The 16950-nt window shown below is 37.5% G+C and overlaps 1 protein-coding gene across 1 annotated transcript in view; it reads right to left on the bottom strand.

Moving 5' to 3' along the window:
* Positions 1 to 37: 37 nt before the first annotated feature.
* The window catches only part of LOC126914242 (zinc finger SWIM domain-containing protein 8 homolog), a 114154-nt gene continuing 97241 nt past the window's right edge, over positions 38 to 16950 (bottom strand). Inside the window, exons 4-22 of the mRNA XM_050717887.1 lie at positions 14431 to 14606; positions 13705 to 14015; positions 12673 to 13099; positions 11952 to 12203; positions 11439 to 11735; positions 10672 to 11277; positions 10389 to 10565; positions 10059 to 10245; positions 9767 to 9896; positions 9513 to 9669; positions 9245 to 9441; positions 8670 to 9162; positions 8458 to 8586; positions 8167 to 8380; positions 7728 to 8083; positions 7550 to 7654; positions 6917 to 7284; positions 6673 to 6822; positions 38 to 6242 (exon numbers count right to left, since the gene is read on the bottom strand). Of these exons, the coding sequence (XP_050573844.1) occupies positions 6176 to 6242; positions 6673 to 6822; positions 6917 to 7284; positions 7550 to 7654; positions 7728 to 8083; positions 8167 to 8380; positions 8458 to 8586; positions 8670 to 9162; positions 9245 to 9441; positions 9513 to 9669; positions 9767 to 9896; positions 10059 to 10245; positions 10389 to 10565; positions 10672 to 11277; positions 11439 to 11735; positions 11952 to 12203; positions 12673 to 13099; positions 13705 to 14015; positions 14431 to 14606 (4799 nt within the window). The 3' untranslated portion in view covers positions 38 to 6175. The remainder of the gene's footprint in view (positions 6243 to 6672; positions 6823 to 6916; positions 7285 to 7549; positions 7655 to 7727; positions 8084 to 8166; positions 8381 to 8457; positions 8587 to 8669; positions 9163 to 9244; positions 9442 to 9512; positions 9670 to 9766; positions 9897 to 10058; positions 10246 to 10388; positions 10566 to 10671; positions 11278 to 11438; positions 11736 to 11951; positions 12204 to 12672; positions 13100 to 13704; positions 14016 to 14430; positions 14607 to 16950) is intronic.

Below are 16950 nucleotides of genomic sequence, written 5' to 3'. Positions count from 1 at the left end.
GATACAATCAGAATGGTTGCAAAGGAGAAAATAAAGATTAACCTGTGAAATCAGAAATTGTATTTCAGTGGATCGATACAATAGAAAGATAACAGACAAAGGACGCAATTAGAAATCGAAATTTATTTAGTAGACGTTATAATATATTGATTATCTATATTAATCAAGTACAGCGAAACCAAATGACTTGCTTTATAGAATTCTTTTATTCGTACTTATATATTCTGCTAAAAAAATGTTCCTCGAGGTTGCGTTAATTAATTTTCATTTTTATTATATCCTTGTGGTAAGTCGGTTTATGGAAATCGAAAAGATGACACACGCTTATAGTGTACAGTATTTCCTGTCCGATGAATGCAAGTCAGAAGGAAATTTTACAAATAGAATATGAACAGTATATAATTATCATGGAATCTGATCAACAGCGAAGAGCAAAATTTCACTCGCGACAGATTCAATGGAATGATCGATACTATATCGTAACGCAACTTCGCAGGCTGTAGAACTTATTCTTTATCACCTTAAAAGCAAACACTACGATTACTCGAAATTACATCGGAGTAAACTCGATGGAGCGTTATTCAGTGTTTTCTTTTTTCTTATCTTTCTGAATACCTATGCGCCTCCAAAAATTGCATTCACAAGAACCTGTCGAGACAATATCCTAACCTCGAATATTTCCCTTGATTGAACACAGAATCGCATAACCTACTATTCGCGAGTCTAAACGTTACTGAAAATCTCAAAAGCCCTATCATTCTCACTTCTTCGCTCAATTTACAATATATGTACGAACTCAACGCACAAAGTTCAATGAAATAGCGGGCACGTTCTCCTTTCTCTTATCGATCAGCCGAAAGAGATGAAAAACATTAAATAGAACGATCCATTTCGTTATACTCCATCTTGGCTTTTTTTATATTTCTATTTTTCATCTCGTTCGAAAGATGATTTTAAAGAAAGAGATACTCATAGAGATCTTATCTTCGAGGTTATTTAACCTTTCGACTAATTTCTTTCTGCACACGCTTTTTAAGTAACTCGTTATACTTATAATTAGTGTAATGTGGCCGTAAACGTATATGTACAATCTTATAGCTGTCGACTGAATCCGTTAATCTTTTTCTTAAAATCGGAGAGATTTCTCCTTCTTTTTCCAATGAAATCGACTTCACTCTGTTTCATTTATGCATACATAATTATGACGTCACGCGTCGGACCTTGTGTTTCTACGAAGCTTGTAGTGCAACTTGAATTGCAATAACAGCTAGACAAAAATTCTAAAGTCACGCCACGACCTCGATCGATGATCAATGCCGGTAGCGTTGGTCTATAGCGATTATTCGGTAATTATCTGCGCGATTAGCGATACAAAAAAATGTTCTGTCGATTTGTCCGCGCGCGAAAAAGAACGATCTGCGATTATTTACAGACATTGATTTTATTTTCTATTCATTATCCTGCGTCTTCGCGTTTTTCTTTTCTTCTTCTTTCCCTCGTTTCTTTTTTTTTTTTTTTTTTTTTTTTGATATTTCTACGTATAAATATATGTAAGTATGTACCTTTTGTTCATAGAAGATCGGATCACGGGGAATCTTTAATTTCTATCGAATGACTAAATACTTCGAATCGAGAGGAAACTTATTTTTTCATCTTCTTTTCTTTTTTTTCTTCGCAATTTTCTTCAGCATTTTTCAGTCAAGTGCAAAAATAGATACTTTATCGCCTCATATATCTTCTTTCCTCTGCATCTTATCTTTTTTTTCGCGGCTTTTCATCTAAAACTGAGAGATACGGAGTAGGATAATGTAATACAGAATAATGTTCAGGAAATGTTCTAAGAACACCTAAATCTTCTTTCCTTAAATATAAATATGGGCCGATGACGGTGGGGAAGTTTATTTTTTGACAATGTGAGTTGAATGTAATTTGTTAAATTGTTGAATTTTGATATTAACACGCCTGACTTGTAAAAGTTTTTCCATAATTTGGTGAATCATAGAACATCTGCTGAACATGGGACGCCAAGAGCAGTTAGGTCCTAACTTTTTCGCACTTTCATGTAGAAACGTGAGTGTTTTTTCTATTTTGATGTTTTCCAACCATAAAGTTCACGCGTCAAATGAATATCGATAATAATCGAAAACAACCCGACGATAACGAACAACTTGATCAAAAAAGAAATATAATCGATTTGTATGATGGATCGAATGAAATCTACGTTATTATTACTAACTCGTTTCGACTTTAATGATTACAGTTGGTTTACCATCATTCGAGACAACAATATTTGAAATATTTCCACAAACCGTTCATAGTATTTCAATTTCGTTTATTCTAACCTAAGTTTCACTCGAAAAAACATCACGCTTTAGGGAGCAAAGGGAATCTAGCAGTTCTACATTCGAGTTTGGGATCTCTTTCTCCGTTTTCTTTTACAATCGATCCTTGAAAGGATGCTTCCAGCGACTGATCAAAGTTTCGCATTTTGTCTGAGTGAAAAAATGGGATTGTTAATCGCTAGAATCGTTCTAAATGCTAAGTAGGCTAGTGAGGTTGTTTACGCCTATGGATAATCGCTATTAATCGATATCGTAATATGCACATTATGCACACACGCTGAGAAGTGGGCCTAGAGCAAACGCTACTTCATTTTATGGATCAATTTTACCATCTATAGATCACCGTACAATCGTAGCTCGTATTCATATTATGTACATACAGGGCGGTAAATGAAATGTACACACGTGTCTCATCACCCACCATTTTACGATAATTTAAAATTCTTCGTGGATTTGAGATCATTCGAGGGATCGTTCGATCGATCAAACGAAGCGGGAAATTCGAAGCATAGAAAATAACGCGTTTTATACAATTTGTATGCCTTCGAAACTAGAACGTGGCGAATAAAATGCATCAAATCGAACTATCCCTTGTAATTATACCGGATACTTAAACCCACAATCGGATGAAATAATGTTCAAAACAGTACTATACGAGAAGTATTATTTCGAATTGTATCGTGTATGATAGACAATGAGAATTATAGTTTAAACGCGTCTGTATTAGAAATAATATTTAATTTCAGAATGTTGAACAACGTAACGTCACATTGATATAATTTAATAAATTTATTCCTCTTAATAATTTACTGGGCAATATGGCGAAGTCTCATTCCCTTTCAACGATTTACTAATATAATTAATACTCGATTACATCGACGAAAATTTATATCAAACCACCCCGTATATCGAAGGATGACGAGCAAAACGCTCTTTATCTTAAGTAATTCATACCTATAAACGTGACACGAATTATTTGTACAATATTTGCGGTTACCTGCCCGTTTCGAATTGGATGGAATTTACGAGAGTTAAGGCTCGTCTATCAGTTTCTTTTGTTCGAGAACGAAGACGGTAAAAAATGAAATCTCGATTAAACGATTTCATTGGAATCGTTTTTGTTTATTCCAACGCTATTTTGCGCGTTCTGGAAGAAATAATTCAATGTCGATAAAATATTATCGCTGATGCATTGGGAAAACGATTTCAACAAAACATGTCTCACACTTCTTTAAACACCACGATTACGCTAATAATAGAGCAAAGAAGATTATTATAATCGACCAAACAAACAGTGGAGATAAACCATCAAAACAACTAGAGACGAGAAAACAGGAAATTGAAAGATTATCGTAATTTCAATCATTTTTAATGTCTCAACGAATTTTTTCTAAATAAATATTTTATTTTCTTCCTAACGTGTTTTATTATCGTTTCAAAGTTATTAAATTCTGCTCGATGATCTTTGACGAATAGAAATTAGGAACTGTCGAATGATGAAACGATATTTTTTCAAATGTTTCTCTTTGAGAGCCTTAACCCTGTAGAAACACGAAACAGTACTATACTCTTGATGCTCGTGGTATCGCACTAGAACACGTAAAACGCTTAAATATTGCTCTTTCCATAACCACCGTTGCGGTTAGATTAGTGGCAGTGCCATTTACTATTATTCTGTTCTGCTTCCTCCCTCGAATGAAACGAATACGTCGACTTAATGTAATGGTGGTTTTCATAGATCTTTTTTTCTTTTCTCTTACTATCTACAGACATGTACGTTCAGTCGCTCGGCACTATTAAAAAAAAGATACATTAATTAAGAATTGAAGGACGACATCATCCTTGTCCTAGATTATAAAAATGAAATTTTTAATAATTTAATATTTCGTCTTTTACATCCTCCTTTCCTTAATAATTCAACGTTTTCATGAAAGGAAAGCACGTAACGTAAGACAAATGTAGAACTCTGTAGAACGTGTCATTTAATTGAAGTTTCAAAAATTCTGAAACTTTAAGTTGTTAAATTTTCCAAAGGCTACTTCGGCTAAACTGTGTATTAATTGCGATAAAAGTTCTTTCTTTTTAATCGTAATAAATTTTTTAAATGGACAGACGTGTGTATTATTCTTCGTTAAATTATTTTATGCTTAACGATTTATGTTTAAATATCGTGATTGATGATGGGATATCGGGATGGATAAAAACAACGTTTATTTCATCAGGAAATATAACTGAATGCATTGAAAACGACGTAAACGGAAATGGAATATACTCTGCTAAAGTACATATTTAGCAATTATTGATTTTCATTTTCTTTGCATGACAAAGCACAATGTGGAGAGGTGTCTCAAGTTTGAATCATCGATATCAGCTATAATTTTGCTTTATTTATACTTCAAATTATTTTACTTTAAAAATTACAGAGATCATGTTTTCGTTTATAGATTGTCGCCAATGACAAAAAAACGAGATATTTGCAAACGTGTATAATATACGCCTACAATATAATTAAAAAAAATAAAAATAAAAAACAATAGCGAATGAAGAAAATTCAAATAGAGAAACTAAAATATATTTAATAGCAAAATACATAAACCAAGGGGCGAAGAAAAAAAAAATAAAGAGGATAGGTGCCGTGGTGATGATGTTAGAGTAATGATGGACCAGGTCGGTCGCCATTTTTGGAAAAGTAAAAATTATCTTCTCTTCTGTATACAAAATTTCTTTTATGATTTAAGTAAAGTTCATTACTTTCTTATGTATTAAGAAATAAGATGTCGTACGCCATTTTTCCATTATATAAATAGACATGCGTTTATCGATAGTTTAAAAATTTGCTTATATTTCGTTTACAAAAATAAAATAAAACGCGAGATAATTCATCCTATCTATGAATGAAAAATAAAATTTCCTATCTAATCGAGACTAAAGACGTTCTCATCGAGTCTTAACTAAAGTAAAGAGAAAGAGATTTCCGCGAGTTATGGAATTAATGATTCTTCGATAGAATCCCGATTAATGATTGCTCGCATCCGGCGAAACCTGAAATTTTGATTCATTGATCATGCTTTCACGTTTCGTCCTCTCCTGTTTTTCCTTCTTTTTCTTATATATCTACTTATTTTTCAGTCCTCCAATTATTTAATTTTTTTAAATTATTTTCTTTATTTTATTCTTTTGAAACGCAGGAAAAAATTGGTGCCTTTAGCGATCGACGTACGCATCACGGTGTGCCTTCAATATGTTACTACATTGCATTCCTCAATCCTCCAGGAAACTGACGGTGACGTCTAAATTGCTAAATTGCAAAAAAAACGTGGCCGTCAGTCCCCTTCCTCCTTCTTTTTTATCATTTACATTAGTACATCATTCTTAATTAAAAGCAAAATTATAATTCCTTTCACACGCATGCTCTTTCTCTCGTTTTTCCTTTCGTACAATCGCTATCAGACACATTAACTAAGGTCAGAAAGTCATATATATTTTTCCCGTTCGGTGGTATCGATCCGGTTTCTCTTCCTTGAAATTGGCGAAGATAAACATGCGATTATCGGCCGTCCCTAGCTCTGATGGTCCGATGGTCGTTTGAGATCGATGCCACCGACGTGACAGTCGTACGTCGATGATGCACGTTATGGAGATCCTGTTCCAGTTTATCGAGGGTAGCCAGCCAGACCGTGAACGCATACGACGCTCTGTGGATAAGGATGACAGGGATGCTGGTGCTGAAGCACGAGGGTTGTTGTCGTCGTAGGTGGAGGAGGAGGAGGAGGCGGAGGTGGTGGAGGAGGAGGAAGGGAAGTGAGCCACGTCACGCCTGGCTCCGCTCTGTGTCATTTGCTGTTCTGTTGTAGTGCCGCGTTGATTTGTGCCCACAGTTCTTTGGTACAGGATTGAGATCTATAAATGAAATTATATTTCCAATATCAATTTTATGGATTTATGCTTTATGATTAGTAAACCATATGTGTTTAAAAATTTATGGTAAATTTAAAGTTGCAAGCATGCACAAAATGCAGATGATATAGTGGTTAGAAGACATACTTTTATTTTCTATTGAAGCGTATTTTTTATCAAATATTATACATTTTATTTTCATGTGTATCAAATTTTTGTCGTCGTATGAAAGTATTACTATATGATAATTTAATATGTTTCAATTCAATTAGATGCTATAATTAATGCAATTATAATATGCACATAGGCTTAGATTTCTTTCATCGTATTCATTGAAATATGAATTTGCATCAACATCTACAGCCTATTCTTTGTCGTCAAGATCGAAAATTTTCTAAATGATAGTCTTTAATGATCTGGTGTAAGATAATACCTTTTAATGGACTGAAGCCGCTCCTTGAACTGAACATGGCCCTCCGGAGTGATGTGAAACGCTGCTCTAGCCGCGCACACTACGTTGACAAAATCTTCGTACTCACCCGCCGTCAAGTGGTATAGCTTCTGATGTATACATTGAATGTACCTGTAATTTATAATTGAAAATATCATTATTCAACTAATTGCATTAATGGTACTTGTGAAAAATATTATACTAGTAAGAACTTGATGAAACTAACATTTGTTGACATTTAAGGACAAGAGGAGTCAAAAGAGCAGATCTCAAATGTTGAAGTACAAGAGCCCGGTTGTTTCTAGCCAAAAACAGCGCTGCTTCCAATGCAACGTCATGAAGAACGAAGGGACTAACAATGCTGTTCACTGTACAAACACAAAGTTGATGAAGGTATTGCGTGCCAAGACGCTTCGACACTCTCAATAACCATTTTACATCTTCTCCATAAGGTGGATTCCGCGCGTATTTTGCCTGAGGTCTGTCGTCGTGTACGCGACGAGCTAAAGTTTCCAATGCTAACATTCCCACACGGTATGCAGCAACTAGAGAACGAAGCTGCTGCTGACTGAAGGGCTGAGTTTGTCTATGGACCTGGGTACAGAAATAAATAAGTATGATTGAATAGATTTAAAAATCACGTTAATAAACTCTAAATAATTGTCAGTTGACAAAATACTAAAAGAATACTAAAAATTGATAAAGTTATCAAAAAATGAATAGAACATGTATACTTGTTTGTAATTGGTTTTAAAATGTTCTAAATATTATCTAGAAATTTGTTAAATCTACCAAATCTAGATTTATTGATAGAAAAATTTATTACGGGTTAACTTTTCGCATAATAAAATATAGTTACCTGAGGCTGAGTTCTTACGGTAGATATTATAGGCTGTGTCTGAACTAGAGCAGATCCAGGCATGTTGTTCTGCCCGGGAATAGGTCCCGTAACTCCAGCTTGAACCTAATAACATCACACTGAACTTAGATATTGTTCTAAAATTAAATAAAAAAATAAATGTAGCAAGAATACCTACATTAACTGGCATAGGCTGTTGCATGGTGAACAAATGATGAGTTCCCGGTAGTGGTGGCGGTTGCGGCGTGTAATATGGCGGCAGCGATGGTGGTTGCGCGGATTGTGACGGATGATGAGGATGTTGCGGATGCTGAGGATGTGGCGGGTGTGGTGGATGCTGAGGATGTTGCGGATGTTGAGGATGTTGCGGATGCTGTGGATGACCCGGATGAGGCGGAAATGCCGCATGATACATATGTGGTGGTACTGGTGGTAGAGTTACCCTATGTGATGGCATCGGTCCACCAAAGGTTGGAATTGGATGGTGAGGATGCACAAAACTGTAAGGGCTTACTGCATATGGTATACCAACTCCTGCAATCAAACAAAGATAATCAAAATTTATATAATCTGTGAAATACTCGAAACAAAATGAACAGATGAATTGAAGAACCCACCTAAAGGCGCTAGCGTGGTTATAGTTGGATGTGTTGGATATGGTTGCGGAGGAGGTTGTGTGCTGGTCACAACAACCGTTTGAGCTGGTCCAGGCATCATTTGTGCAGTGCTCATGTCCACTGGAGGACCAGGTTCCACCAGAAGCACTCCGTTAAGATCTAATTGAAGAGGATCGTGTGGCATATCATCTTGCTGTTCTCCACCAGGAATGTGCTAAATATACGAACCGAGATTAAATTGATCAATTCTTCTTTTATGAAATATCTATTCCACTACTTAAAGATACTTACCCTGAGATACAGCTCGTACCAATATTTTGCCACTTGAAACAGTACTTCTGGATAAACACCGCCTCCCTTTGCTGTGTTCTCCACCGTGATGCAAGCTTTCTCTAACATCAGATCACTTTGTTCCTTACACTATAATAAAACGACCAAAATATAATCAAACACTTTCTCATTAAAAGTAAATTAATGCCTAATAAGAATTATAAAGTGCTTACCTGCAAAATGGCTCTCTGTACTTCGTTAGGATTGAGCGCGTGAGCGTGCGGTAAGCAAGACAGAGCGAGTTCTGCGGCTGCTCGAACCATATTAGAATCGCTTCCTCTGGACGACTTGTCGGCTATACCAACAGCTTCAGGAGGCGTTAAATGTCCCTCCCAACTTTCGATTAGGAACGAGATCGCTGGTGCTCCTATTTCCATCGCTTGACCAGTGATCCAGGATACATGACTGGAGTAGGTACGACTGAGCCAGTTAGGAGTGACGCAGTTATGAAGCCCAAGAGCGTAGAGACCAAGTTGAAAAGCGCACATGTGCAGAGCTCTGTGTGGTCCATGATGATTCTGACTCGTGGATGCTTGCGTGAATAAAGAGGTGGAACTGTTACCACCAGCTTTTGTGAGAACAGTCTTTGCCAACTCACACATAAAGTGTGCGCCTGCTTCTGATGGCTGGTTGGGGATTGATGGATATACTCTCTTGCTTTTGTATCTATAATAGAATTTGAGCGAATATTGTAGCATTCTCGAGAGCTTTATAGCATTCTTTGATCTTTTAATGAATATTTACAGACCTTGTTTCTTTAGCCCTTGCAGGCACAGGTTGTTGAACGATCTGCGTCTGAACCGTGATTGCACTCATACCAGTTTCCAATTCTGCACTGGTACTGCTATGCGGTCTGCTACTGGTACCAACGACACTATCACCATTTCCAGTATCCATTCCAGCAAGGGGAGAAGAACACTCTTCATCATGAAGATATCTTGTCATCTGAAACAGATATAACCCAGTCCCAAACTTCTTCTCTATTGGAAGGTTATAAATCAAAAAGTCTTTCTTACCTCACTCTTAGTTGGAGGATTAGATGTATAATAGCTACTAAGGATTGGTGATTTAATCAATTGATGAACATCTCGATCCAATAACTTATCCATGATTCTTGCTACCTTTGTAGGATCATCCTTGTAGTGAACAAGCAATGTGATGGCCAAATCTCCTCTGAAATAGTTAAATAGTTATTATTTTAGTTACAAAGTTCAAAGAACAAAACCGATCGATCAAATTTAAACATATAAAATTAATGACTGTGAAATACCTCTGGCGTCTAGTTCCTTCGCAAAGAAGAGGATGATCAGCTTCGCTCACATTCGCCTTCAAGCCCAAAGCAGCAACGGCCGCGTCGAACCCAAGGTTCTCGTCAACGTCTGGGGACAGGTGTTTTACTCCTGCGAATCATTCCACAATCTTTTACCTTCCGTCTACACTATTTAATCATTAACTCTTTCTTGTCTGAAAGAAGATATCCTTCATCCTCGATTCGAATCGCGCAAAATCTCTTTACTCGACCAAATTTCAGAGAAGAAAAGCTTTAAAAAATAAGTGCGTACTTGACGTGTTAAGGGCGTCGAATATGAAGCTAGCCAACATGATTGGAAGCAACGCGTGACCTCTGGATCTTAGTACTCCGTCTCTCAGTTGTTCCGCTCTTTGCCGAACCATTGCCAATTCAGATGGACCAAGTGGGATTTTCTTTAATAATCCAACTAACTCGCTTTCCTGATGAGCCAATTTAACCTACAACATCAATCACATCGTAAATGTTTATTTTTGTGTATGTTATATGCATTATGCGGATTTCTGCATCTTCATATCGCTCATAAATGCATAGGCCCACAGTTCACTTACTAGTCAACTATCTTACTAATACATTAATTTACCTCCAACGGTTTCGTGTTAGCAGGTAGTCTAGCCATCTCGAGACCAAATAAGCCAACTCTGAACGCTAGGTTGTAGTATTCCGGGTTCTCCGCGAGGACCGTGCACAGGAAACAACATTTGGCCAAGGTGGCGGACGCAAGGCACGTGAGCTGATGGGACGCCGGGTTTACTTGTTGCTAAAACATTGTCGTTGTATTCGTTATGCACTTACTAGCTCTGATCAATTGGAACAGGGCCTTACTGAATTGAACAAACGAAACCAAGTCTTTCCAATGAATCTACCTTCTTCTTTTTCCCCTTCACCGGCGCCGGAGGTTCATCGATCATGAGATTTGGTGGATTAGCCAATAGTTCCTCGCCGAGTTGAACACCCAAAATACAAGCTTCCCTCGTGTGGCCGTGAGCGTAGAGTCCCTCAGCCCTAGCGAACAGGATGTCCCATGGATCTTCTGTTTTCATTAGATTGCCCAATACTGTACTCGCGTTTGCAGTGGACGTTGATTGTGATTCATTCTTGGAGTCTTTATCCGAAGAGCCATTCACCACAGCTTTAGGATCATAATAATAAACATGATACTCGTCACCAGACGGGCTGTCGCTACTCGACGAAGAGCTCTCGTCCTTAGAAGGTCTTCTGGAAGGATCCTTTTCTAGGTCAGACTCCTGCTCGCTCTTCGAACTATTCCCTTTAGGCAACACCGTTCGAGATTTCTCCCGATAGTCGAGATTCGTCCTGCTACACTTCGCATCGCAGGCAGCTTTGTTATTGCTACTATCACTACTATCACTATGGGTCTCGGACGAAGCATTTGAGCGGTGCTTGTCCGAATTTTGAGCGTTCTTCAGACTGACGTTACTGTTCGAGGACGACTCGCTGCCACCACCCTCCTACAATTTTTCATTTCTATAGCGATTACAGTAATAAGTAACTGTACCTACAATTAATTTAATATTTTTTTCTAACGTTCTATAATCTTTTTTACATATCTTTGCAAGCCTACAGCAAGTTAATCCCAACATACGAGAATGAATTATTTCTCGATACAAACCTGCGAGTCTGTATCCCCGCAATTATTTAGTTGAGCGCAAGATCTTCTAACGAGAACTACTTGAGGCTCGGCAATGTCGGGCATGTCGGTCTCATTCTCGCAGAAACCTTCTGAGCTGACACTGCTTCGGTTTCCATCACCGCCACCACTTCGTGAACATAGTCCTGAACACTCTCGCGGGTTCAGCCGTCTTCTATCCATATAACTAAACTCTACCAGGCCTAAACTCAATGGTCGTCGTCCGTGGTGATGGGAAACAGGCAGTTGACAGTTTAACACGGCTGCACTTGAATTCACCTACGTTTTTAACGTTTAAAAATGTATTTTATGTTAGGAGCTTAATATAAAAAAAACATGAATTGTTTAATTTTTAAAAATCTCCAATTTTGTATGTTTGAAAAAGTACGTACGTATAGCAAAAGGTTAAAACAGACACTTTATTTTGTAGAATTTCTTTTTATTCTATGTAGCAGGAGCTTCATTTGAAAAAATGGGTTGGATTAATGAACTGACCTGGTTCACCTCGGTCTTAGTATCGCCAGCATGCCGAAAGCAGGTGAATGGACAATGATACATGGGATTGCTTCCGGCGGTGTACGTGATACCAGGCAAGGTGTACTCCTCCCAATCCAGATAGCACGCCTCGAGCGCCGATTTAAATCCAGTGAACACAGCCAGGTCGTTCTTCAATGAATCCTTGTGACTAGCGCCATTATTTCTGTTATGTGAATTGTGCGTCACCGAACTGCCCCGACTTTTTGTCACCTTAACAAGAAACAAAGAAGCCTGTCATTATCTGTTCCAATTCAAAGACACAGATTTTATACCGGAATTAATAAAAGGTGTCTAACTTTCTATATAACAATATCTCAAGTATAGAATGACTAAAACTTGTACGCTATAATATTCATATATATATGTACAAAATGAAACGAACTGTCTCACTCTTCGGTTATTTGAGTAATTTAATATATATTAACAAATGTTACATACTTAAAAAAATATTCAAATACATAAAAATAAAGTACAGAGAGATGATTTTAAGCTTCGTAATTCACTTCGATCGTCGCTCTTTCTCTTATCAATTATTTGAATCGTTTAATTTACATCAACCTGAATTAAAAATGAAAAAAGACGCGTACGAAGTAAATGCAGTAAAAGTAAGTGAAACGAATCGTCCTTAGTCAGACACGCAGTAACTTCCAATTAATGAAGACCGTGATGCTATATATACCTTGTCGATGATCTTCATGTGCCAAGCAGTAAACTGTCCGTGAAGCATATCTCGTTCGGCGGGCGATAATCCAGGATTCAAGGCAGCCAGTCGCCATAGAACGACAATCTCATCGCAGAGGGACGAGCAAGCGTGCTGCGAGGCGTGCACATTGCTGTTCATGTTGTGCTTACCGCCACATCCGGTTCCGTTCAACAAAGCTACCTTTGTGTTGAACCACCACACGAGGATCTGCTCGCATGCCATACACTCCTCGGTGATGATCTCCAACAATGGTATAGCGTTGCGATCGGTCCTCTTAAACATCTCGCGCACGATCGACAGCAAGTTCCACATGCCTTCCGGTTCGCGACCACGCAACGGTCGCAGCAACGAGGACCACTCGGCAGCTGCAGGAGGCGCAGTGGTGCTCAGGTAATTAACATCGCTGTAATTAAGAATGTAATGTAAAAAAAACATTGAAGTTTAATGGAAATATTTTGGAAGATGTAGAGGTAAAAAATATTCTTTCGAAATTACTTGCATATATGCTTCTCCGCAAGTATATTATTATATAAATTATTATTATTTGGTATATCATTTATTTCAAAATTTGAGAATTTGAGAATTTCAAGGTTTGGTAATTTAGCAATTTGGTAATTCGATGGATCGAGTAACAGACAAAATTGCTCACAACAAAATTTGATGCATTTGGAACACTACGTTCCAGTAAATCAATTTTCAACGTTGTAATTATTAAGTGAGAATTTCATCGCGCCCACTGCATAGAAATGGGAATACGTTCAGAACTCATGATACAAGAAATGTCTCCTACATTGCAGCCTTGACTCTATGAAAAATTGCAAGTTTCAGCTATTCTGTATAAAAATAAATAACAGTGTAACAAAAATTGTAGAACTCGGACATGAGATTAACAATAAGAACGAATGATCAACGATGATTAGTAACAGCAGCACGCAATAAGAAGCAGTAAAAAACAATAATAAAGATGAACGATGAAATAACGAAGAATGATAATGCGACAATAATGACCTGAAGACAATCGGAGCGGGCACGCAGAACTTGATGAGGATCTTCTTGATGTTGTCGTGCAGCGTCTTCTCATCGAGATACCAAGACGTTTGATCGTGGGCTGAGGCGCCTGCCGTGGGATCCGGGGCACCGCAATAACTGTTGATGGTACTCGGTTGAACAGACAGCAGCTCGTCTAACAATCGTTGGGCAGTGGGCAAAATCTGCTGTGGTAGCTCGCTGATGAGATATTGCGCGAACTTTTGCAGTTGTTCCCGGTGCAAACGTGACAAGGATTCGCTAACTGGAGCTCTCAGGCACACCTGTGTCGGCTGAGTAAAAACAATGAATTTTAGGTCTTGCGATCGCGTCAATTAACCCTTTACATGACTAATCAAATTAAGAAGAAATTTTAATTATCCGAAATATGAATATGTCTATTTTCTTTTCTTCTTCTTTTTCAACAAATTAGCTTGATCGTCCTTTCTGGAATGAAAAGACGATAATTTGAAATTATCGGAAGGAACGAAAGGGTACTTCTGTCTAGAGTTATTTCTTTCATTCTCGTTTATAATAAAATCGACCGATGTAGCGTGTCCTTTAATTAAATAAAATTCCTCTGAGACTTGCCGTTTTGATGAAGAAAATGATTATTATTTAAGTTACTGGTTTTGTAGCTGAATGTTACATTTTACTGAATTAAAGAACTTTTTGACGATGAAACATTTGCAGAATAATTTTGTTTACCATGTGTATCCTGTGAAGACACACGGCGACCACATGAGCGCACCAATAGGCCTTAGAGGAGCAAGTGCAGTTACACGACGTGATCTTCCGTCGATCGAACGTCACAGCCACATTGAACTGTGATCTTACCCCATTTAACAACCCCTGTGAATTCACTGTGGCGCTCAGGTGGAACCCTGCAACATAAAAAAAAAAAAATGAAATAAAAATATTCCTAAAACCCTTTCATTAAAAATTACCATATTTTGTTCAAGTAAATAGTTATTCTCTTGCGACCTTAGCCCACAAGCATAACGTTGTACTTTAAAAATCACGCGTTATGTCTCCTTTGCAAAAACATAAGAAACGATACGTTCCTATTATTAACAATTAATTTAAAAAAAAGGAAACAATTCTTCTCAGACTGATAATTTCATGTCCGAAAAAGTTGAAGAACATACAACGATTATTTCTCAAATTCCTTTAACAGTTGGTCAAAAGAATTCCCTAGAGAAATCTTATAACTTTTAATAGCCACGAAGGAGATTCGACCTAGAACTACGAACAAGAAGATGACACAGCGACAAGAAGTTGGATACGAGGTTCCTAAACGGACCGAAGAGATAAAGACGTCGTTTCGGGCGCATTAAGAAACTAACGCCCGGGGTCGTGGATAGCCAACACAACGGAATACAAAGAGGAAGACGTCGGTTTATATCCAGAGCGTAGCGCAAATTAGCTCGAGGAAATTAACCAGCCAGGAACAGCTTGGTCAAACAATGAAATTAAGGATTAAATTCCAACGCTTCGTCGTGGATCCTCCAAGCACCTTCCTCGTGAACGTCGATTCGCTAGTCGAATAGAAGCTTCCTTGTCTGTGAGATTATTTTGTGAATAGGACGAAGGCATGAAACGTGCGCTTGAGCGGAACTAGCTGGAGAATCGTTCAGAATGCTCTATTTCTTGACAAATTCTATAGTCATAGTCAAAGCATTAGAAACCTGGGCTATTCCACTAGAATTAGACGATTAGTATTAAATTTGAATGGTTCAAGTACGAAATTAAAAGCAGACTTACTTTTCTATATATTTTTCCGAGTGCATAATTTGCATGAATCGTGTTGCGAATTATTTCTCTAGCGAAGTTTGTCGATTTTGAAAACGGTAAAATATGAAAATCTCTATACTGTATGTATTATACATTCCGAATTATTGTTTCAATGAAATTTAACGAAAAGGATGAAGCTGGCTTTCGTCGCGTTTCGAGCGATTACTACAAAACAACCTTCTGAATTATCTCATCGTTTCGATGGAATTCTTAGACTTCAAGGTGTACAGGATTTGCGAACGATTCTAAGATGACGATAATTGAATGAAACAATTTCCAACGAATGGGAAGCTTCTAAAAGCCGACAGGAGTGTGTTTGATTAGAAAAATAGAAATATAAAAGTAGGAAATTTAATGTGATACTATGTTTCATGTGATTAAACCTAAACGAAGAAATATGGAATGTAAGAAGAATCGAGGATTAATGGATATCGCTCGACGATCATTCAGCTTGTCATTTAGACGTCGCCGGTTATTACACCGATAAATCGAAATGGCTTCACAGTATCGCGATTCAGGCGTTCGAAAGTTGACCAGTTTCTTTATTCGATGAATGAAAGAGTTATTATGTGAAGTTCTGCAGCCAGCGGGCATAGATTTGCCTGGAGGCTTCCTTTTTGAACGGGAAACACGACGGGATAGACGTAATTGGAAATCTGACCCTGACGTTTCCCTGTCCAAAATAGTGTCGCGAAATCTCCCCTCTGTAAGCGGGCGCTGAAATGAACGTAATATACGCTGAATGTCGATAACGAGAAGCACTTCCGCTGGTTAAGGAATTTAATAAGATCAATTAAACGTCGGAACAATTCCCCGTTTGTATCATTATTTTGTCAATCTTATTGCTGTTAGAAAATTTCTTTGATGATAGTCACTGGTGTTGATCAAGACTTTGTTTACGTAAAAGTTTATTTATTATAAGAACCCAGTGTAGTAAAAAATATTGGTATAATATAACACAAAATTGCGACATTATACGTAAAATTCAACAAACATTTACATATATGTAAATGTATAACTTGTTAGATAACAATACTTTGGGGAAGTCTAATAATTTTTCCTTTTCTTTTTTTCTTCCTTTTCTCTGCAAATGCAACATTTACCTCTTATTTGCGTATGCATAGGGCACCTGTGATTTAAACTGGTGTAATTCACTTTCATAAGCGAAACATGTCTTCCATATTATACAGAGCTTCGCCGTATTCTTATTTTGCGTTTTATTTATTTACTTAAGAAATAAGTAGAACAATTAATTAAAGAAATGAATTCGTCAATGATATTTGGTAGAAAAGCTACGATACGCTAAAAACAATGAAAATCGAGATGGAATTACGGTCGATTTCTCTGGCGCGACTGCGCGGCAGTAGTATGAGACGGAAGTGAACAGACATTCAGTAGTGTGGTTATATAAGCGATACGACAGAACCGCGGTCA

The sequence above is a fragment of the Bombus affinis genome, chromosome 3 (assembly GCF_024516045.1).
Source record: "Bombus affinis isolate iyBomAffi1 chromosome 3, iyBomAffi1.2, whole genome shotgun sequence".
NCBI classification, from domain to species: domain Eukaryota; kingdom Metazoa; phylum Arthropoda; class Insecta; order Hymenoptera; family Apidae; genus Bombus; species Bombus affinis.
This window is presented reverse-complemented; position numbering and strand designations above follow the sequence as displayed.